Here is a 24,331-nt window from a genome sequence, read left to right as displayed (position 1 = left end):
AAACAATTTCTTATTTTTTCTTTCTTTTTTTTTTTTTAAAGTTTTGTCAGTATGAGAAGGGAAGTTTTAAATGATTAATTGGTGTTCTGGTCAATTGACAGGGAAACTGGCAAAGCTTAAATTTCAGTTGTGTTCTTAAAACATGTTCCTCTGTGCTCATTCATCTTAATGAGGAAGTAAGAGTAGCTTTCAGAAAGACATGAGGTGTTTATTGTGTTCATGTAGGTACTTAATTGAGTATATTCCAGTCTCATTTCTGATCTGCAGCCTCGGAGCATCACATTCATACATGCATGACAGTAATGCATCCTGAAATAAGTGCTCTGAGCCCTGCAAAAATGAATGCTCAAAATAAAACTCTCTGGAATAGTCTACTTGATCACACAGTTATTGTTTCCATAGAACTAGATGCTTGTTTGTAATTGTTTGCTGCTGGTCTGAATTTTACTTGGATTTTGTTGTGGGTAATAGTAAGGTACCTCTGATTAAAGACCTATTTTTCTTGACTTATTTAATTGGAAATCTTTTGCTAATGAAATTTCTGCATTCTCAGAATCTTATTCCTTACCTTGGTGGAAGGTGAAAACATCTGGCAGCTTTCAAAAAGTTACTGTGAACTTGCTGTGAATTGCTTGCATGTATTTACAAACTGGAGTCTCAAGGATGACCACTGTAGTCCTCGCTGCCACCCTTCAAACAGTGTAAGGTTGTGCAAGTCCTTACATAGTAAGGCAAATAAAACAATGGGAGATGCTTTTGAGGAGCTGTGAGTGTTAAGTAGCTTTTATAGCTATGTCCAATACGCTTATTTAACTTTTCCTTCCCAACATTTTGGTAATTTTTTTTTCAGAACAATCTCAGTGAGTTTTGTATACACTTGAATGTTTGTGGCCTTAAAAGATTAATTATAGTAGAGAATGCATCTGTAGGAGATGCATCTGTTGCTCTTGAGGCTCAGTTTTCATGGTGTAGTAGGTAATTGCTGGATGTTGTGGGTGACACACTGCACGTGTGTATTGGCTATGTGCTCCTCCAGTGCTGAGGAAGATGGAGAATCTTTGTGTCAAGTGGTGAATGCTTTTTCATGTGTTAATTTATACTTCAAATCTATAGGGAGGTTGGCTTCGGGTGTCTTCTTTGTGATGTTTGCATCCCTGCCCATGGCAGAGGTTGGAGCTAGGTGATCTTCAAAGTCCCTTCCAACCCAAACCATTCTGTAATTCTTTGTATCAGAGATACTTTGTTCCTTCTGGAACTGTTTATGAAGGGTCTTTTTCTTCTCTCTGTAGATCTATTGCAAGAACACTCAAAAAGGTGAGGGAGGAAACTGGCACAGTTTCCAAAGTTAAACTCATTAGATGAGGAGAGACAGATTTAGAGCTGAAGAAACCTCCTGTGCTGTAACTAATACATAGGAGTCCTGACCTGTAACCCCCACAGTGCTGGGTTTGGCCCCAAGGGCACAGGACATCCTCAGTCAGCCTGAAACTTCTCCTGCTCCTTTGGTCAGGGAAGTGGAAACGGTTCCTGCAATAGTGTGGCTGTTTTGATCCATCACACCCTTATCTCAGCCAGAATTCATGCACAATTCTGTGTAGCTTCGTATTGACTTGTAGCAACTAGTGGGTCTTTGTTGTTGTGTCATGTTCTCCTGGGGTTTTGATTTGAACAAAATGCATCTGATGGATTTGGATGAGTCTGGAACATTATGATTGTTTTACTGTAACTTAGATGTGAGGTCCTGCTAAAAGGATGTTGCCATTTCCCCCTTCCCCGTGTGTGGTACTCTCCCATTTTCTTCCCTTCCAGCTGCACAGTGAGCTGGATCGCAGAACTGATTAGGTTAAAATGGACATGATTTCTGGAACAGCAAGTTAAGGATTGGGGAAACCATTCGTTTTAGTAGCAGCTTGTGAAAAATGATCTTAGGACTTCAACCTGAGGCTTGTAAAGACTTGCATGTCCTAGTCTGTGGCTGAAATTGGATCTGTATTTTAAAAGCAGGTGATGTGCACTGCCAGATTACATCACTCTTTACAGAATTAGTGTGTATGATTATGTACTTACCTGTATGCATTATTAATCATATACACAGTGTTTTAAAAATACAGATTTTGTTGCAGTTTGATGTTATTGAAATAGGATTTTATACAGGGGGAGGGGAAGAATAAAACCTGTGCAGCGTTGGAAGAGAACAATGAACCCATCCCATTGCTTAGGAGAGGAATGGACAGAGGCATGTGGTGCATGAAATGTTTCGGTGTCTGCAGCACACTGCCAGCTCCTCTTTGCTGGAGGCCCCTGGGAAAGGGTGTAACAAATGTGCAGGATAATTGATCTGCCCATGCGTAGTAAATGGGTGAGCATTGTGGTACAGTCAGCTATGTTATGCATTTAATCTGCCCATGCAAAATAAATCTGGGCAGCATTGTGCTACAGTCAACTGTGCTACACATTTACCATAATTCTGGGTTACATGAGTGCCTTTCCTTGCTTCTGAAATGACCAGGATAGGCCGTGAGCTGGGAGGTGGATGCTGGTAGAATAGAACTTCCCTTCAGTGTTTTTTGACTTTAAAAAGCTTAATTTGTAAATTATTTCTGTATACAAATGGCAATCGAAGAATAATGATTTCTGGAGTTCATAGATCTTCTCAACTTTGGGTTTTACATACATTGAGCTCAGTTAATTTGTATTTAAAATGTTTGCTGACATAACAGTACTGTGTAAGTGTGAAAGGAATTGTAACCTAAGCCGTAGCTGATAGTTGATTGAAAGTAGTTTTGTCAGATACCAGACTGAAAAGTCCTTCTGCTGTTAAGTTTTACTTTGTTTAAGAATCTCTTTTAATTTATACCTGTAACAAAACTTCTGCTCATATAAACTGTTTGTCAGGCTGAAGAGTTTCTCTGGTATAAATGTAACCAGGTCCTCACTGTTGTTTCCCAGTTCTCATGAGTTGTCTTGAGTAGATTTATACACAGGGGCTAAAGCAAAGGTCTCTAGCTGTCCTGTTGGCCTCTCTGTCCCTTTGTCCCTAGAGCTGGGGTGGCTGAGTGGGACCTCAGTCCACTTCATAGCAGCAGAAATTCATGATCTGCCATGTCAGTGGAAACCGATACCAGCAACAACTTCCATTAACAGGCTAAGCAGTAAATTGTCACTCCCGAGTCCTCTCGTGGCTGTTGTGCTCTGGTGTTGATAATGGACACTGATACTTGCTTCAGGCACCATAACCTCATTTGTCAATCATTTTGAATTTGGGCTTTCTTCAGCATTGCATGTATGTTTTCTTTTACCTTTCAGCTATGATAGGTCTCCAAAACTGGTGTGTAACTCAGTGTTCATTCTAGTTCATTTTTTCTCTCCCTTCCACCTTCTTTCCCCGAAGTGACTTAACTAGCCAAATTCATTGAGTTATTTTCTTGAATGGAATCACTGTAAGAAAGTAGAATTTCAGAAAGTCAGATGCAGTTTGTCATGTACTGAATCATTTAATCCTGCCTGGAGCAAATGAAAACTATGAAAGATTGAATGGATGAATAATAGTAACAACTCTATTCTGTTTGCTCTTTGTTATGGTTAATAATTGGTGGAATTGTATTGCCAATAAATTGTCAGTATTCAGTTTTTCTGTTATATAGTCTAGTTTCAAATTCTTTCAAATTATTTATGTAATAGTTTCTGAAATCACCTTTTACTGTACCTTCTAATTTTGCAAGTTGCTCTCTGTCACTAAGTCTGTTACTTCAGCTAATCTGTTCACGAATGCTGGTGAGCATTTAGATGTTGGCAGGCATCTGTCCACATGGTTTGTCTTAGACTGGGAGCTACAAGGAACAGAATTCCTGTTTGTCTGTCACACACATACAACTTTTACATACAGTACTATAATCTTCAGTACATGTTACAAGACTGTCAGTAGTACAAAACTGTTACCTTTGTGGTTGGTAATTTACGGCATACACATGTGCCTGGGTTGTTTCTGGATGTGTTTTGATCAGTGTGTGCTCTGGCAAACAGCAGACCTTTCATTTCATCAGAAATTTATAGTTGTGTTTGACAGTGTTGTGTTGAACTTCATGGATGGAAGTTAATCATGGGAATAAGTCTTTAAAGTATTCTAATTCACTTTTTTGAATCCTGCAGCTTGGCTGAAGAGGAAATAAAGGCAGAGCAGGAGGTGGTGGAGGGGATGGACATCTCCACTCGATCCAAAGGTGAGTAAGATGAGTCTTTCATTGAGAAACTTGGTACAGAAGTGTTACTAGATTTATTTAGCTGCCCATGAAATGGGCGTTTCATTTCTCCTTAGAAAGACTTTGGCCCACTTAGTACTATTAATAAGAATTTCACATGCATTAAGTGAACTTAACTATTGCTTATGCCACGTGGGCATAATCAATGTCTAAAAGTCTCTTATGAGTCTGATACCTACTTAGGTGGATCTCTGCATTTCAGTTCTGCTGATTTACTCAGCCCAGCAACAGGTGTATGAGCCATACAAAGGTTGCAATTTCCTCACCTTTGTTCCTCTGCTGCCTGACCTCAAGGTATGCTGTTTCAATGAATCAAGCCCACAGGAAACCTTTCACTTTTTTTTCTTGATAGGGTTTAGATGAGGTTTCCTAGGACAGTGAACTGATTTAATATCTCTTGGATATTGAAAGTGTGAGTCACCTCCCAGTCTTCTCAACCACATGATCTTCCAACTTCCCTTGCTTTGTGGGCTCTGATCAATTACAGTTGGTCAATTCAGAGGGATTTAACCTGGCAGACAGAGACTCCTGTTTTTGTACTGTTTAGCTGTTGCTACAACTCCCTGAATCAGCTGAAGACAAAGCCAGGCTCACCACGGTGCTACTTTAGGCTGACCCAAGCTGTCATTTTGTGGAAGTCACTGGTCTGTACAAAGTAGGACTCTTAGTGTTTTAAATGCCACTGGGAGTGATCTGAATGGCCTTTGTACATCACTGTAGTAAAAATGAAACCTAAGAGGTTGAATTGCTTTAATAATAATAAGGGAATTGATATTTGTTTAACTAGATACTGATTTGCTCTAGTTGGTTTGTTAAATTTGATGTGTATGTTGATAAACTCCTGCTGGCACCATTCTGAGGGCAAGATTAACAACCACCCACCCCAAGCCCTTATAGGTTTGTGGTTTTTTAGTGAAGAATGTGGGTCGTAAAGAAATCTCAAGACTTGCCTGTAAGCTATCTCTCTGTTGTATACACAGCCTGATCTGTGAATTAGTGGTAGAACTTTACAATAGTTGAATATGTAGTTTTTTTGCAAAAAAATGAATCATCAATGTGTTCTCCAAGAGCTGGCTGCATTGCAGGCCTAGTATAATGGATCTTCCTGAACTCCTTATTTGTATTGAGACAAGTTTCTGTTAGTTCAGTGCAGTATTTCTGCAGCAGAGAAGTCAGAAACCAGAAATTTAGAACTGTTACTGTACTCTGTGTAAGGCAGAAAAAATGCATCAGATATCTCAACTGGTGAGCTAGTGGCAGCAATGGTCTGCACTGGTAGCAGTTAACTTGTGCAGGGTTTTGCTTTGTGTGTTTTGGAAAGGATGTAGTTGAGGAAGTTGGCCCTATACTGAAGGGAAGCACATAGCTCTTCGTGCTTTGTTTGGGGTTTTTTGGTGGTGTGAGGAGCCTGTGTGGGAGATCAGTCTGTGGTATTGTCTAACTCACACTTGTCTGAGAGAAGCTGATGTGCTGCAGGTCTTTAACCAAACTTGCCCTGCTAACAGTTTCCACAGCTCAGGTGAGACTATGTTAAAGGAAAGGTGTAGGAAAAGAAATGTAATTGCTTTAAAACCAATTAACCTGATGAAGAACTTCTTAATGAACATTTTTCTTTTGTATAAGCAGTAAATCAATTCCAGTTCAGTTTAAGCTAAACTGAACTATGCATTGTTTGATCTGTGACATGGGTGTTAGCACAGCCTTTGAGTTGGTCTAAGTAACGTGGTGGTTTCAAAGCAGCCTAAGCTGGTCAAACTGCTCAGTGCAGCAGCTTTATCCACTTCCTTCCATACCTAAGCTGGCAGGAAACTAGCTGAACCATAAAACATGAACAGTTTTCTGCTATCTTAGTCTGCTGAAACAGCTTGGTAGACTGCCAGAACTGGTTTGAGAGTGGGCAGGAATTAGACCAGTTGAGTGCAGGAAGTATAGGTCTTTGTTTGCAAGCATTTAGATAGTGTTAGGCTGTAATGAAACCAGAGCTTAAAGCCAATGCTGGCACTTCTTGCTTATGCTTCATGATGTGATAGGTGAGAGCAGGTCTGTAGCTGGGGTCAGGGATATGCATGTGCATCTGCAGCTGCATTTCTCTACCCTTCTCCTTAGGCTGGCTCTGTGCTTAGTCTACAGAGTCACTGTGTCAAGCAGCTGATCTAGCAGAAAATTGATCATCTTTTGTAGTACCATTATTTGCCTGAATCATTTACTGATTAACCCTACTATGGCACACAAATGCTTGTCTGCTGTGGGGACAGATACCTGGTGAGGTGGGAAAGGGAAGAGGAGTAGACTTACTGTAGCAGGTATAATTTAGATCTACTTATAAACTCTGTGTGTGCAGCTTTGCTAAAGACAGGGGTTTAAAATACACTGCTCCCTTGATGAGAACAAGAAGGCATAAGGCATCTGAGAACTGGAAATGAGAAATGACAGTTTAAAGAGAATGCAAGGAGTCCAGAGCCATAAAATGGAGTCAACAGAGGATTGCTGCTTAGTGAAGGAGAAAGGCCATGGATTAGATTATGATAATATTTTCTTCTCTGTCTATGATACATTAACATGTCGGACAGAAACATCTTGTGTTTCTGTTCCAGCCCCATGGACAACTTTTTAATCTTGTTCATTAAGTATTTCAAGATGGGGCTTGCAAGGTTTCTGGGTAAATGTCTGAGCATTTCCAGGTTGTGGTTCCAGAGCAGCATAACAAACCTAGTTGTTTGGTGCAATTCTGTCTTCACTCGTACTTGTTCTCTTTGGACAGATGAACTCTCCACTGGGCTTTTTCATCCTATTAACCTGGAAGAATTTATTCTTTATTTTTCTTGTAATTCTTGGGTTTGTTTTCTGCTAGTTTAACTTACTTAGCTGTCAGTAGTAGATGCTGTGGTGGCAGATGGATTTCCATGTGGGTTTTAATGTATTTCAGCTACTAGTACTGGAACCATTGCCTGTTCAGTGCCCACACCAAAGGAGCTCTTTAACTCTCTTCTTCCTATCATCAGTCGTGCATCTCTTACATTGGCTTTACATCTGTGCTGGCTCTTGGCCAGTCCTCTCCTGATCAGTTAAGGACTTACGTATAGAGGTAGTTTTCTACCTGCTTATCTCCCTGAACCAGATTACTGGGGAGTTGAACAGATGTTAGACATTGCTAGGAGCAGCCTTGCCTCAGCAGTGACAGCTGGTCCTTAGATGGTCTTAGCTTGACATAAAATCTTGTACTGAGGTGCTACTGCTTAATGGTGAGAATTCTGACTGTTCCAGCTTCTGTACTGCTGCAGGTTTGTGAAAGCTTTGGTCTTAGGGGCTCCTCTCAGTGGTAAAATGTTCAGATGCTATGAATATTGATACAAAATTAGTAGTAAAATGGAATTCCCAGAATGCATTATATATTTTGTAAGCGTTTCATAATAGTACATCGTGTATCAACTTTCTTTGCACTGATAACCAAGTCTTTAATCACACAAATATGAGATTGTTGCTCCAATGTGAAATGAAGTCTGACACTCTTCTAGTGAACAGGAGTGCAGCCCTGGGCTTTGGGGTCTAGTGCAGAGCTCTTGTTCGCCCAGCAATCAGCATGGGGCCCTCAGGAGTGTCCCCCATGGCCCTCAGGAGTGTCCCCCATGGCCCTCAGGAGTGTCCCCCATGGCCAGGCTCCTGCTATTTCACAGCTTTTGCCTTGCAAGCTGTTGGAAGTGTTTGGTTATCTTCCAAAGTCCTCCAGTGAAAAAACAAGTGACAGAATCTTTCTGTACTTGTGTAGAACTGTAACGTAGTAAGTGTTCATCAGAACCTGCACAGCCATAGCTGACCTCTGTTATTTATTACATTAAGCAATTGGATTGGGTTAATTACATTGGTTGAAGTTTCTGGAATGTAAACAGGACTTTAGTGGTTGGTTGCAACCGCGTCATGTTTCAGAATTCTGGCAGAAGATTCAAATGCCTCAAAGTTGAGTGTAAGTTCTAATGGGTTTATCCATGATTTTCTTAAGTATTTTGAAGATAATTAACCTTGCTATAGCATTATAGGTAATGGGTTTGAAAAAACCATAAATCTATAAATAGCCATTCAGGACAATAAATTTAACTGGGAGACTTCACAGTTCTGGAGTTCATACAAATTACTAAATGAAACCTGTTCTGTCAAATTGGACTGGAGTTTGTATTGGTACACTTTCTTGCAGATTTCACTGATTACTGTCCACACCATTTAAAGTACAGGCACTCAGATCTTGAGGAGGAAGGAAGAGAAGTGATGGGTGGAGGTCAGTTTTCTGGTTTTGTTCTTGTTCCTTCTAAAGGCAGAGATACACGTTTCTGTGAGGTAACAACATTTCAAGCAGCCTTCAGTCACCTTTGTTTTCTTGCACCTTCTCTCACACTGCCTTCATTTCTAAGCTAGCCCAGCTGTTCTTACATCCATCAGATGAATTCTTCATGAAACTGCTTTCATGAAATTATTGTTCTTTCTTTGTTACATTTCATCAAATTTAATTCCGTGATTTGGTTCACCACGTGTTGGCAGAACTGTCTCATAATAAAAGGCATAGCATGGCATTGGGAATTAAGGGGAGCAGGAGTAGCCTTGGGCTGCCTCTGTTTAAGTAACACTTCTGCTGAATGCCTGACTGGCACAGAGCAATTGGCTGCTTCTAGTTGGAGACATGATTCAGAATTTTGCATATTTGACCCACTTACATTGAGATATCAAAAACCTACTTAAATCATAGAAAACTCATTGGTGTAACTAAGTCTCAGTTTACTCACATGTAATACTGTTCCTGGGAGACTAAAGTAATGCTTTCACTGGAAAAATACTTTACTGTTTCTGGCTCCTGGAAGACTAAAATGACTGCTAATCTTACCCTCTTTATCATAGGTCATGATGAAAAGCTTTTTAAATTTCTTTTCATTGTTACTGTTTAAACGAATACGTTTCTGAGTTTACCTCTTCTCCCTTTCTGAAGATGTCCAGAACAGAAAGGTTTTGTTCTACAAGCACTAACCAGCTCACTTTTCATAGAATTTGTGCCTAAATTATAAGAAAATTCGAATAAGTAATACTCTCTATGGAAGTATGGTAAACTTGATATGATTAAAATAAAGATATTTGTGCTTTATTTTGAAATGAAAAACTTTTCTTCCCACTCCCACTATCTCAGAGAAGGGCAATTCCTTGCTGACAGTAAAAGCTTCTATCCTGTAATTTCCATGCTTTTTGGAAAGGTTTTTGTTTTGTTTGCCTAACTTTTTTGTGAGGTTGAATTTGAAAATCATGGTCTATTGTAATTCTGATTTACTCAGGCTTTCCTTAATTGGCTTAATATCCATGGCATTGAGGATGCAACACCAAGGCAATATGTTCTGCTCTGGGTCAGACCTGCTGCACTGGCATCCTCCTTCATGTGATCCTTTTCCCTTTTACTGGCACTGGGACTTGTTGCTATGCTGATTCAGCTGAAATTAGTTTTTGAGTTCTTCTATTAATTTAGGCTATATGTGCTAAAAAAGGGAACAGATTGTGTCTGTGGAAGGCTGTGAAGACTTCAGTGTGGATTTCAGCTCTCATTAAGGCCTTACTGGTACAGAAACTAATGCAGATAAAACAGATGCCTAGAAATACATATGTAGACATGATTTGATTATGGTTTTAGTCTGGCCTTACTTTGATTTGCATTTAGCTTAAGCAAGTTTTTTAATTTAAAAAAAACCAGCAAAGGAGTGTAAAGGTATGTAACTCATCACTGTCAGTATCTTTCGTACTGAGCAGTTCATGCTGTGTTCTTACAGTAAAGCATGTTGATGCTCCTTATTTTCAAGAAGAATTACATTTGAGTATCACAGAAAAAGCAGGGAAAACAACATCCTACTTTCACACATTTTCTGAGTTGGCACCTGCTTCCATTGAGAAAAATGAGATTTCTGAGTTAGTTGTCAGGAATCACTGGTATGAAATGTTTACAGCACAGCACTTGGCAAGGTACAGAGCATGAAAAGATTTGGTTGTGATCTGTGTTCCATATGCTGCAGCAAGATAAGACCCCTGATACACAATTGCATACTTTTATCTTTATAGTTTTTTTCTGAGTTAAACTATTAAGTCATTGTCATAGTTATCTGCTTAAATACTGCATTGCCATCACATGCAATTTGACTCTAAGACAGTCATAAAGTGTGAAATTAAGTTGCTTTAGGGTTTAGGTGTGCTTTAGTCTGTCTCCTGGGAGCAGCAGTTACTAATCCTTTAGTCATGTGGTGGCATATTGAAAAGAAGATTTAAAGCTTCAGGTGAAGCTCAGGTTAGCTTGTTGTTCCCCAATGGGTGATTTGCAAGAGCACTCAGAGGTACTTATGTCCACCTTGGCAACATCAGACCACTTAATATAAACCTAGGGATGTAAAACCAGGTACCTTTTACTGAGAGTTAAAAAAGTTCTTTCAGGTGTCTGTTTTTTCACTTGAGCAGGAAGCACAATTTTAAAATGGTGCTAAGAATGCAAAACCACCAAGACATCAAGAAATAAGTGGATTAAGCTTGCTTGGCAGTTAGTGCAATTGGTTTATCAATAAAATGTTAATTTCAGTACATGGAACATTTCATTTCTGATTAACCTTTGGAGTAATTGCACATGATCTCAGCCTTTTCAGTTGTGTTAATGTACAAATTGATGCCTACCTGAAAAGTCTGAGTAAGTTGTGCTCAGTATATGGTAGGAGTTCAGTAGGAGCAGGGAGTTTGCAGGGATATGTGCCAGCTGGCGACAAGCTGGCACAGTGAGGTACTTCCTAAAGTGAGACCATTCTTCTCATTAAACACCTGTTAAAAATATTTGCTCACTACAGAAGAGATCACACAGATTTCCAGAAACTTGAATCTACCTCTTAAGTAACTGTCCTAGTCACCTAGTTACTGCAGAGTTTAAACTTGGTCTCTTTGGTTCTTTCTGCTCGGATGTGTTTCACTTTGTTCAAGTAACACTACACTGGGGAAATGAGCCAGGTTAAAAATGAACTTTCCCCCTGACACGTTGTTTTACCAGGGATCAATTTCTTGATCTAGTTGGCAGCTCAGCTACAGGAACGCTGCTCACACAGCTGGAAGAGCCAGGGAGGCAGAGGCAGCAGTGTGTGCTAAGCAGGGCATGAGTGAGGTTCACCCGAAATGCAGCTTGAGCAGCTTAATTAGAATGGGAAACTATAACTCAATTTCAGTAGGTGCTGTGGTTCTTTTGTTAGTTGAACTGAATTAAAAGACTGTTCATATTGTTAGGTCTCTCACAGATTGGGAAATTGGCAACATACCATGATAGTTAAAGACACTGAGCTATTCCACTAGCACTACTAAATATGAAAGAAAACACCTGTGCATTGCTGTTTTCCTCTCTATTCCTTGATTTTTCCATCTTACATTGCCTCAAGAAAATCTCTGTGCATTTCAGTAACTTGCCAGTGGGGGAAATAAAAAGGTGTATTTCAGGTCAGTTTTTATATGTTCCTGAGTATGCTCAGGGTGCTTGAACCACAGAAGAAAATTACATTAAGTAGTTTTTGAAATCACTTAAGCATGTGTGTTTGTGTTATCATTTCAGAGGATCACTGTTGAATCAGCACCTTTTCAGCTGAAATATAGCTTTGATTTGGTTGTGACTGAATTGCAATTCAGCTTTGGTTTAGCTAATAGCAGTTTAACCCTCTTCCTGACCCTGAATCAGTTAGTTTAGGAAAAAGCAGCATTTAAGTGTGAGAAGCATCACATTATGAGGGCAGGAACTTTACAGCTAATTTTCTTTTTCATATTTAGAGCTGAGGCACAATGCAGTGTCACAGTCAGCTGCTTTGTACTCCCCACAGTCTGAGGCTGAAGAGCTGAAAGGAAACTGATGTGCTCCACTGGTGGCAGTTCTGGGCCTGGAAATAAGAAGTGGAAGCCAAAGGGCAGAAAACTATACTGTCCTGTTACCATCCTGCTTTAATCTGTGCCTGCATAGGTACAAGCTGGAAGTAAAAGCCAAAGTCCCTTCAGGGAGTTATGGTGATGGTTTTATTTGCTGGTGAGAAACTCAAGCTCAGAGGTCCTTGCAAGTCCTTTGAGGAGGGTTTTTTTTGCTGTAGAGAGGCAATTCTGCGCATCTCCCTGCATTGGGAAAACAAGGATTAAGGCATGGTCAGCACTTCACCGTAAGAGTAGTTTTCTTGTGACTGCCTTTAGGAATGTGGAGAAAGACTGTTGAGAGCTGCAAATTAGAAGAAAGAAATGAAGGCTTAATGTGGTGCTGAGAAGAAATGTGGTATAATGCTGGTTTTGCACATCACTCTGAATGCAAACAGTTCCCATGCTGAATAAGCTCTGTTCCGCTTTCATGAGAAAAATAGCATTCAGAGCTTGTTTGGTTTTAGGTTTGGTCACTTCGGTTTAGTTTTGGGTTCTGGTTTAGCTGACACTGATGCTGCAGTGTTTCTTCCAGGATAGCTGGATTGGCACAGCTCTCTTGGGAGAGATGAAGCTTATCCCAGCCCAAGGAGTTCTTCTGCCACCTTCTGTGCACAGTCAGCTAAACCAACAAACCCACCCAAGTCTCCTGTCAGCAGAATTGTACTGTGTTGGGATAGTTAGTGTCATCATTGCTTGAGGAGGGGAGGAAGCAGACATTATATTTCTCACACATATAGGTGACATACCTTATCTGGCAGTTCTTTGTATTGTCAAATCAATCTAAATTTTGGGCCAAATGGAGTAGGAGGCAGATTTGCTTGAATCAAAACACATCAAGTAGCAATAATGGTCTCAGGCACATTGTATTGATTCCACTCAGCCTAGGTGTGTCAGAAGGTAACTGGTCCTAAATGCTGCCTACAGCTGTAAAAGGGGAAAAAAAATCGCATATCTTAGTGTCAAAACTCAGAAAAGTTTTTGTTTGTTTATTTGAGCAGCTTTACCTTCTGCCAAAATGTTATAACTTATGTCAAAGAAAAGTTTCTCTGAGAGCCAGTATTGTTTCTGCTGAGCAGCACTGCTGGAGGAGTTGTGCCTGCAGAACTAGTGTCAGATACTCCTAGAATTGTTGAAATTCCAGATATTGTTAGCCTGGTGCGGCTATTCTAGATTAATAAAAGTCAGGATGGGTAAATGCTCCTATGTTTGTTTTCCCTCCTTCAGTTATATATTCTTCCATCTATATTTTCATGTGTTTTTCATTTTTATTTATAGCTTTCTCAGGTGTTACCACCATGACACACATTACCAAGCCTTTGGTCAATCAGAAGTCACCATATAGCTCCATATTTTCCATGGAATTGTATAGAAAGTAGCCAAAACTACTGTTTGGGGGTTTTTTTTCCTGTGCATTTATATGTTTTGGGGATGGTTCTGTTGTTTCTCTATGCTATTGATGACATTTATGGTTTTACCTAGAATTTTGCTTTGTTGCATGCATTAAAAGCTTAAAGAAAAATTAAACTCTGATGAACTTTCACTTGTATTTTGTCAAGATCATGTCACTGTCCTATGATTGTCCTTTACAGCTGGTTTCAAACTTGTTTCTGCTGAAAAACATCAGTGAGTTCTTTATCACTGAGCTGAGCATTTCATGTTGGAATCATTTGAATTTTGTTCAGAGAGAATGAAGTTGCAAATGCCTTTACTTAAAGAAAAATGAATTTAAAATCTTTGAAGGGTGTGACTGAGAAACCATAGCCTTGTTGGGATGTTTTCAGTTATCTTCAGCCTCGTTGTTGTCCCTGTTGCAGATCCTGGCTCCGCCGAACGCACAGCACAAAAAAGGAAATTCCCCAGCCCTCCACATTCCTCCAATGGCCACTCACCACAAGATGCATCAACAAGTCCTATAAAAAAGAAAAAGAAACCTGGTCTATTGAACAGTAATAATAAAGAGCAGGTAAGAGAAGTCATGGTTTTGTTAAGCTAGAATATGAAACAGTAAAGGATGTAGAGACAGCTGATCAGGAGCTCACTCCTCTTTAGGAAGCTCCGTTTTTGTACTCTTTAGAAGTGGATGTTAATTTTTGAATGCAGTGGGGGTAGTAGTTGGCATTATAATTTGGATTGAATGGTTTTTTAATTATTTTGCATCAGTTGAGAAAGACCTGTGTCTTGCCTTTTGATTTCAGAAAGCTAATAAGATTTATAACCAAGAAATGCCATTTTGAACAGACTTGTTATGAAGGAATGTCAAACAATAACAAACCCAACAATAGCTGTTGCTAATTAAAACCATTAGAAGAAAATGTTCAGTGGTGAAATAGATTAAGAAAGATCTCATAATGTCAGTGGAAGTTCTTCATCTGCTCTCAGTCCTGTTCTACTTCCAGTCATTATCAAAGTCAGCTCATCCTTGGTACTCTGCAGATTCCCTCCCCTTCCTTACAATTTCTGGGCAGTGTCCCCTCCTACCAAACTCTTTAAATCAAAAGGGTCACACTGACTTTTCAGTCTTCATGCTTGAAACCTTATTTTTAGTACCTCCTGAATACTGAATTTGTAGCATTTGTTCTTAGGAGAACTTTGAAAATTTCTATCCATTGTATTATGCACAGAAAAGAATTACATGAATTGTATTGGATAGCAAATGCTATAAAGCATCTGCATCATCTTGGAGGAGGTGAGATGAAAACAAGCTTTAGCTCTCCTGAAATTATTTTACCTCTAATGTGATAATGACATACATGTGTATTTTTTGGAGTGCTTTTGTGTGTCACTGGTTTTTTGCATGTCACAGGATCATACAAACACAGGATTAAGTTGTCAGTGTCGAAAGCACTTTTTCCTGGCATAACAGCACCCACATTAGATATTATCCTGGTACAATTGCACTCGTGAAGAAAGAAAATGAAATTCCTAATCACTGCAGTTGCCCAGGAACAAAGGCTGTGAATAAATCAGCCCTAAAAACCAGTCTCAGCTGTACTGTATTTCAGGATAACTGGGAGGTCTAACAGTAGCATGTGGAGGTGTTTGCAGTGGTGAACTGGGGCCAGTGTGACTGTTGCTGAGCCTTCACTGCAGACTTTTCTGGGGAGATGTTTCCTCACTGAAGTCTGAGCTTCTAACAGTGCAGTGTAGACATAATTGTATAAACAGTGCAATTGAATTGTAGAGTATTAATTTCCACTTCTTATTTATGCATTAAAAAAATACACGTGAATATATGCAACACAGCTGCAGTTGTTGAACTTGATACATTCCCCTTGGTAAATCCTCTTCTGTTTTCCAGGTATCTCAGACCTGAAATGTACAGGATAGAATAAAGTTGTATATCTAATGAAGAAAACTGATCAGAGTTGCTTATTTTGCTGTGTTTATTGCAAGTTAGCAAGAAAATATAATCTGTTGAGTTTTGTTTAGCTTTTACAAGTTTTTAATTTAATCCTGTCCTGCATGTCAAATTTGAAGTGGGCATGCCTGAAGATTGTTGTGGCTAAAGTAGGTGCACACTCTGCTCTATGTGGTGGCAGGAGCTGTTAAAGATTGTTACTGCTAAGCAGATGTGAGCAAAGGGTACTTGCTTTGCTCTCAGGTTAAATTCCAAGTATAATGTAGTTGATAGCTGTGGTTCTGCTTGGCTGATAACTCTGTTTTGAGGTATGACAACATCCCTGGAAACCTCTAACTTAATATTCTGCATTACAAAGTGCTTTGTAATATTGAGTATTTCAAGGTACCATTATTAAAGTTGTAGTTGCATGAAGCTTTGTACAGTGTGTTGTGGGTGCAGTAACAGATCTTCACGGTGATGTCAACAGGTATTTAAAGTGCTGAAATACTAGCAAAGAATTAACTGTAGAACATAGCAAAGGCAGGTGAAAAGTCAGGAACCTCTAACATTTAATTGGTCAGTTTGAATTAAGGTTGTTAGCTTGTTTTACCACTAGCTTCAGTATTAATAAACTGAATATAAGTAGTGATCTTTTTCTCCCCAAAACAGCCTTAGAATACTGTTGTTTTTCTTCAGTTTTCTATGCCATCCTACAGGTCTTAATACCTTTAATAAAGACTTTAAATCAAGCTGTCACATATTTTGAGCTTGAAATTTAACAACCGTTAAAAACTCTTAAAATGTTCCTCTGAGTAGGACAAGTGATAAGGTCCTTTGCAACTGAATCATTAATTTTCAGTACTTTAGGTTTGTTCTTTGGGTCTCTTTTGAGGCTCAGAACCTTTTTTTTTTCTGTTTCTTAAACTTGGCTTAGGCAAAATAAGGTGATAGATGTCTAAGTGATACAAGGATCCTTGAAGAGAAAATTAATTCCTCTCATGCTCCAGTAAAAATGGACTTCAGTTTGGGTGTTATGAGCTGGTTTCTGTGCAATAGTTTCACAGGTTTTATGTTTGTCTTAAAGCAAAAGCTTTGAATCCTACAAAGTTAATGTGGATATGCTACTTATATGCAGTTCAAGGTCAGAACATGTCTTAAATTCTTCTGGTAATTTTCTTTATCTGCAGTGCAGGAAATACCCCATAGCTGCATGTCCACGTGTGCAAGATTGAGATTTTGGTCTCACAGCTGTAGTGCACATAGCTGCAAACAAAACATGTTTCTGCACTGGAAATTACACCTTTCCCTTCCTCACTCTGGGTTTTCATATGCCTTTGTATCTGTTTGAATGACTGTAGCAGTAGTACATTTGAAATGGAGTTAAACCTTCACACTGTCCCACTTACTCCACAAAATCTCCCAGAACCTTCCTTCTGAAAGTCTTGTCATGCTCCATGATTAAATGTGTGTGTATATATATATACATACACAGAAAGTACAGAAATAACACCTTGCCCATTTCTGTAGTGTGAACAAAGTGTCTCTTCAAGTAGCTTTGTCGTGTGTAGAATAGAAAATGAAAACCACCAAACCTGACAAATTCATGTGAGATTTTAGGTGGCAGAATGTTTATGGGTAACATTCTTTCTTTGCCTACAATATTATATAGTGTTAGATAATTGCAGATGATACATCTTCTGGTGGGGTTTTTTTTTTTTTTGAGACAGAACATCTACAGCTGAGTTGTCACTTCTACCTTGAAGGTCCTCTGTTCACATGAATAATTATACCTCATCCTTTGCAACTTTAGATATCTAGAAATATCAGAGTTCAGAGTGTCATGCTGGTGGTTTCTGGTGACATTATTTATGCCCTGTGTGACTGTTTTGCACAGGATGCCTCAAAGGTATGGAACATGCATGTGGTTGCACTGTTCTATGAATCACATGGGCATGTGACAGCTCAAGGGTCTCAGAAGGTGCAGATGTGTAAATGGTGTAGGACACATGCAAAATGACCTTAGAAGCAAACAAAATGGTTCTGCAGCCTACAAGTGTTTGTGTAGTTCAAGTAATGTCACCAGCAATTGGTTTGACATCACACAAAAAAGTCACAGTGAACAAACTGCCTAAAATCTCAAGATTGTTTCCCTCTGTGCCCTCCTCAGCAAACCACCCCTATTATTAATACCAAGCAGAATTTAAGTTCCCTTGTCATAAATAGAATGTAGTTTTCCAATAAATGTTAGCAGCTCTTCAAAGCTGATATAAGAACCTTTGGGCATCTGTGGAGCCATTTCAGAGCCATCCCAGGCTCTTGGCTTCTTGTGTTTTGACATCAGCTGTGTTATCTCTGAGCTTTTCGAGTGGAAGAGCAGTTCATGCAGGTTATGAAGTTAACACTCTTTTCTAGTGCAGGCAAACCTGTGGAGATTGTGAGTGTTAAATTCTGATATGTGTTTAGGTGCTGAATGAAATCTCTCCCAGTGTTCCTGCTCCTGTAGTGGAGGTGGCTGCTCAGGATGTGATTTGCTCCTTTGTCATTCTTCTCTACAGTTTGCCTTATTAATCAAAATCAGCACTGGCTTGCTTCGTGGTGCAAAGCTGTAAACTGCTGCAAACTGTCACAGATTTGCATGGTGTTTGACTTCTTCTCGCAGGACTAACTTCTTCAGTTGCCCCAGGTTTAGCCACCACTAAATATCTCAGTTTATAGCTTGCACAGCCTCATGGAATTCTGAATTGAGAGGACCTAATAGCTTCTATAGCAATACTTCTTTCCTGAAGCTAAGTGTTTGCTGACTGTTGTTGGATTGCATGTCTTGCACTCGATGCCTTCACTTGCCTCAAAAGTTTATTTCTGGTCTTGAGTGCAAACTGTCGTTCGACATCTGAATCAGGAGTAAACTTCTCTATGAATGATTTTGTGCCATGACTGAGATACTGTGCTTGCATAAATGTTAGTCAAACTCTGTAAATTGCTGTTTGCTTATATATTATGAATATTATGATCTGGAAAAAATGCAAATTTGTTTTGAAACCAAACCTGTTTTTCTTGCCTACATTTCAGTCAGAACTAAGACATGGTCCGTTTTACTATATGAAGCAGCCACTCACCACAGACCCTGTTGATGTTGTACCACAGGATGGACGGAATGATTTCTATTGCTGGGTTTGTCATCGGGAAGGCCAAGTCCTCTGCTGTGAACTCTGTCCTCGGGTTTATCATGCTAAGTGTCTGAAACTGACAGCCGAACCAGAGGGGGATTGGTTTTGCCCAGAATGTGAGGTTAGTTTGATAAAAGGAGTGGATTTCTTTCTTGTTTTTGAGATTTTAAGCAGCTTTGTCAAATGTGTTCTGAAATGTTTCTGGTTTATTCCTACATTGCCTCTTGGTAAAGGTGCCAGAAAAATTTGTACAGAGGAGGAGGCATCCATGGCTGCTTCACCACTTTGCGTGTACCTGGGGTGTGTTTGCCTTCTTACCACGAGTCTGCAACCTCCTCTGTGTTTCCAGCTCTAGAGAAGCACCATGTCAGAGTGATCTCTTCACCAGGCACCACTAATTCTGAAAACATTCTGCAGTTTTGACTAGTTTAACTTCTGCTTCTTCTAGTGGGCTGATCAGCTCTTCAACAGTGCAGAAAAAGTGGCACTGTAGGGGCTACATGAACAAGTGGGTATTGATTACTATTTTTTTATGTGGGGCTGATGAAGAATTTAATCATTCCTCTCCAGTGATTTCTGGGGAGAGAATACTTAGCATCCAAGTATCTGTAGTGAAAGCAGGTTGGTTTATTGGGTGTTTTTCTTTGATCACTTGCTGTATTAGAGCCCACATGACCTTCTCACTTGTTCACATTGCGGTGAACCCACACTGTATTTGGGAATTTTATGTATTCACACCTTTTCTTCCTTTTTTTAAAATGATGAACATACTCAGAGCAAAACCCAAATAAAACAAACATCTGCAGTGCTTGCACTGCATCATCAGGAACGTTTTGTTTCTTATGAAGTAGCTGTTATCTTCCATTTGAATGCCAGAATGTTTCAGTGGAGAAGGATTTGCCTAGAAATGTTTGCTGACAAAACCTTTTTTTTAATCTGAACTTTTAGAAAATCACAGTTGCAGAATGCATAGAAACACAGAGCAAAGCAATGACAATGCTCACCATCGAACAGCTTTCATATCTACTGAAGTTTGCACTACACAAAATGAAACAGCCAGGGGTAAGGAAATTTTGGTTGGATTTTTTTTCTTTAAATATTTGGATCATATGTTTGTCATAATGCTGAGTTTTGCTTCCTTTAGTGGATGCTGAGCCTTGTTTGGTTTATCAGATTGTATGTGACAGTTTCACTGCTGTCTGCCACCTGTCTAGCACAGACACGTTAGGTTGTATAGACTGTTTTAGAGTGCATTTAAAATTTAATTTCTGGATATAACTTCTGGATGTATTTTCAGTAGGTGTAGTGAAAATACAATTTCTCACTCTCTGAAAGTAGACAAGATTCAAGGGGAATGAGGAGACATGATCTCTCACCAGTACAGTTATATGGACAGGAGCCCTAGGCACAGACACTTATGTTATTGATTATACCTGTTGAAAATGTTGTGATTCTAATGAGAGTCTGGAAAAAAGTATTTGTGAGTCTAGTGAGTTGGAAATTTAGTGTCTTGATTCTGCTAAAAATGGTCTGTTTAGCCTTATCTGATACTCACCACGAAAACCCTACTGTAAATCCTAAGAGTTCCTTTTACAAAACTCCTAATTTATGCAACTTATTGTGTCCAGCATATGTAAAGTCAGTTAATGAGACCTTTTAGTTCTTGTTGTTCAGCTGATAATTTATTGCCTCATAACATTTTATAATTATGTTCAAAAAAATCTTCTCTGATAACACAGTTGGAAGTAGTAGAAAGTTAGTGAGTCTTGTGGCATTGGTGAAACTGTTCAGTATTAGTAAGCAGTTTGGTGTGTTTTTTTCCCTAACAGACAGAGCCATTTCAAAAGCCAGTTTCACTGGATCAACACCCAGATTATGCAGAGTATATCTTTCATCCAATGGACCTTTGTACATTAGAGAAGGTTTGTATGAAGCTAACAGAGGAAGGTTCCTTGAGCTTGCTTGCCATCTGTTAGATTTCAGAAGTGTTTGATGGCAGGGAGAGAGAAGTTGCTTGACATTATTTTGATGGGGTGTTTTTTTTTAAATCAAAGTCGTTTCAGTTCCAGGTTAAGAACAATCAGAAGCCAATTGAACAAGTTCACTATTGTCTGAACCAGTAGGAATCATAGAATCAGTCATGTTGGAAGAGACCTCAAAGATTGAGTCCAACCCTACTGTGGTTACTAGCCCAGCCAGTTCTTACCCCAGCAGAGAGTCACCTGTCCAAGCCATGGGCTGCCAGCTTGAGATGTCAGATGTGTCAGGAAACTAACAGGTTTTTCTGAAATGTTGAAGATGTTGATCTAAATAATTATTTAAATAGTTCATGTATTTTCAGGGCAGTCAAAAGACATCCTAAATTTGAGAGATTCTGAAGCATTTAGAATTGTAAGTCTTGCAGTAAGTGTCATAGAATCATGGACTGGTTTGGGTTGGAAGGGACTTTAAAGCTCATCTTGCTCCAACCCCCTGCTATGGGCAGGGATGCCTTCTACCAGACCAGGTTGCTCAGAGCTCCATCTAACCTGGCTGTGAGCATTGCCAGGGGAAGGTTCTATGAGTTGTAGAACTTGATAGGAAGTGACAATCAGGATGAAGCTGTCACTTTGTACTCATTTCTAGTTCCTGATACATTCTTAACCTCTTCTTTACAGAATGTTAAAAAGAAAATGTACGGTTGCACTGAAGCATTTTTGGCTGATGCCAAATGGATTTTGCACAACTGCATTATTTACAATGGGGGTAAGTATTAATATGTACTTACATCCTGAAATATGAAACTTTGAAATAGTCAAAGTCATGGTGCAATTTGTAGACTTCTAGTTGGCAAATGCTCAAATTATCTTCCTGTAAGTGACCACTGTACCTAAACACAGCAGATTTTTTTAACAACTGACATACTGAACTGTAGGGCCAAACACAACTTGTGCTATCACTTCCTCATTCCACCTTAAGGTGTTCTCTTTTGTTTTCATGGTTAGCTTTTAAATCTGAAAACTGTTGATTTTTCTCATCATCCTAGCACAACAATTTTCTTGATTAAAGCATTTGATTGTTTCCTCAGGAAATCACAAATTGACACAGACAGCAAAAGTCATCATCAAAATCTGTGAGCATGAGGTATGAGTGCCCCAATTAACTTAATTGTTCTGGGTTTTTAAAGTGTTCATTTCACATATTTATAGGTGAAATGATTCATGTTTTCAAATGTGTGTATTGCAGAATTATAATTTTTGTAGGCTTTCTTATGTTTTGGTATGCATATCCACGGGCTCCAGAATAGTGTTTTGCAAGGATGTTGCTGATGTATCTTCCATTAGGATAGTCACAGGGTAGTAAGACTTGTGGGGAGGGAAGAGGAGGGAGGAGAAGTACATATATGGATTTAGACAGACACCTGTCTTGTTAGTGAGTATTTGGAGTTGGAAAAAGAGACCAAGATCTTCAAATGCATAGATCCATTTTTTGGTGGTTCTTGTGCTGTAACAATATGAAATTCCTCTGAATAAATGCAGAAATGGCTGCATGCATTCTTGGCTGGTGATTTGCACTGACATTATGTCAGTGCCAGTCTATCATGTTTAATATTACAAACACTTACTACTCTAAATGCAATATATTCAGTATTTCATTGACATAAATTACCTGAGGATCTGACCCATTACACTGTGGACCCTTTCATTTTATGTGCTCCTGCTGGCCACACTGTTGCCCACACACCCAGAGTGCCTCTGGCCTTCTTGGCCACTGGGAAAATTTCAATTTATGACCACAGATTTGTGGGAAATGGTGCTAGCAAACTAAACAGGCTAATTTTATATACTGATCACACTTTGGACTCTCTTTAATCTCTCCAACAACTTTGCTTTTTCTTTGCAGATGAATGAAATTGAAGTATGTCCGGAATGTTATTTAGCTGCTTGCCAAAAACGAGAAAATTGGTTTTGTGAGCCTTGTGTAAGTTAAGGATTATGCTAGTCTAGCTACTACATTAAACCAGCAGTTCTCATTTGACTGTTGCTGTTATCCCCTTTGTTTGAACCCTGTGGTGGTTACTGAGGCAAGGAAAGCTGCTGTAGTTTAACAGGTAGCTTGTACTGGCATATCTTGTTCTTCGTGGAGTCAGACTATCAGTTTAGCTGTGAGATTGTATTTTTTCACCAAAGGATTGGTTCAGTCAGGCATAACTGTTAAGAGGTGTCGGCAATCAGTTCACAAGTTCTCTGCCCTCAAATATAAGGTAACTGCTCCTGTGCCATCTGTGTATCAGGGAGGATTTCTGCAATGTGCATGTCTCTCTCTACATCTGAGAATTTAGACTTGATTTTCCTTTCGTGACCTGTTGATAGCTTGTCTGTTTTCTGGTTTTGTTTATTGCACCAAATTTGGGAAGACTCCTTAAGGTTCTTGAGCAGAACTGTATAATCCATCAAGCTCTTTCTAGGACTGTCCTGGTTTCAGCTGGGCTAGAGTTCATTTTCTTCTTAGTAGCTGGTATAGTGCTGTGTTCTGGATTTTGTATGAGAATAATGTTGATAACACACTGATGTTTTGGTTGTTGCTAAGTAGTGCTTATCCTAAGTCAAGGACTTTGCAGTGTCTTGTGCTCTGCCAGGACACAGGCTTAAAGGAACGTTAGAGCATTGCAAGGATTGGCCCTAGCCTAACTTAGGTTATGCTGCATGAATAAAGGAAGTGCAATTACGATGAGTTTAATTGAGATACATAAGGTTTTATGTTTTTGGGTTTTTAATATAATTTTATCATTTTGTCCTCTCAGGATTTATTGCATATATAGTAAAATGGAATCTTGTATTTGGCAAGTGCCTTGTGCATGTTGGATCTTTATTGAATCTAAGTAATATATACAATTTAAAAATAAATCATGTTTATTGTCAGATTTGAAGCTACTACTTCTTCCGTTTTCTTACTCTGTATTTTGCCTCTTCCTCTAGAGCAATCCCCACCCTTTGGTCTGGGCTAAACTCAAAGGCTTTCCATTCTGGCCTGCTAAAGCACTGAGGGATAAAGATGGGCAAGTTGATGCCCGTTTCTTTGGCCAACATGACAGGTAGGAATTTCACCAAAGGATATCTTTGGCTGTACTTCCAAAATTCTCATTGTAATTTTGTGTACTTAGGAGTTTTTGGATCCTGTCTTCTGAGCCTTGACTCTAGCAAACTCTGTAATACTGTAGCATATATGATTTTAGTTCCTTACATGAGGTGTGTGTTTGTAAGATTAATACATCCTTAATCTGGTGAGTATACAGATTAATTCCTGTGTCTGGTGTTGTGCTGAGGAGAGCTGTAGTTCTTAAAGGTGGAAGAAGCTAATGAAGTTGATGTTGTCTAAGAACTATAGGGATAAACACACAGTTGTAGATTTTGGTTGACATTGGCATTTTTTTTTTCCTCTGAAAGGAGTTAAGTTTTCTGTACTTGTGAACCCTCTGCTTAGATACAGACTTGAGGAATTCAAATTGATTTGCTATGGATGAAAAATACAAATCTATACAGTGATAAAAACATGTACTGTGAAAACCTCAGCTGTACAGACCATGGAATAATGAAGTCACAGTTCCTGGTATCTTACAATCTTGGGAGGCACAGTTTTACATTTTT

At 39.2% G+C, this 24,331-nt stretch overlaps 1 protein-coding gene across 1 annotated transcript in view; it reads left to right on the top strand.

Moving 5' to 3' along the window:
* ZMYND8 (zinc finger, MYND-type containing 8) overlaps positions 1 to 24,331 on the top strand; it is a 44,311-nt gene that overhangs the window by 5,961 nt on the left and 14,019 nt on the right. The window contains 9 exon segments of the mRNA XM_009074650.1: positions 4,150 to 4,220; positions 14,012 to 14,160; positions 18,607 to 18,825; positions 19,653 to 19,766; positions 20,534 to 20,626; positions 21,362 to 21,449; positions 21,772 to 21,827; positions 22,587 to 22,664; positions 23,663 to 23,778. Of these exon segments, the coding sequence (XP_009072898.1) occupies positions 4,150 to 4,220; positions 14,012 to 14,160; positions 18,607 to 18,825; positions 19,653 to 19,766; positions 20,534 to 20,626; positions 21,362 to 21,449; positions 21,772 to 21,827; positions 22,587 to 22,664; positions 23,663 to 23,778 (984 nt within the window).

This window comes from Acanthisitta chloris, unplaced genomic scaffold (genome assembly GCF_000695815.1).
Source record: "Acanthisitta chloris isolate BGI_N310 unplaced genomic scaffold, ASM69581v1 scaffold40985, whole genome shotgun sequence".
Classification (NCBI taxonomy): domain Eukaryota; kingdom Metazoa; phylum Chordata; class Aves; order Passeriformes; family Acanthisittidae; genus Acanthisitta; species Acanthisitta chloris.
Note: the sequence above shows the minus strand (reverse complement) of the source record. Positions and strands in the feature narration are given on the sequence as shown.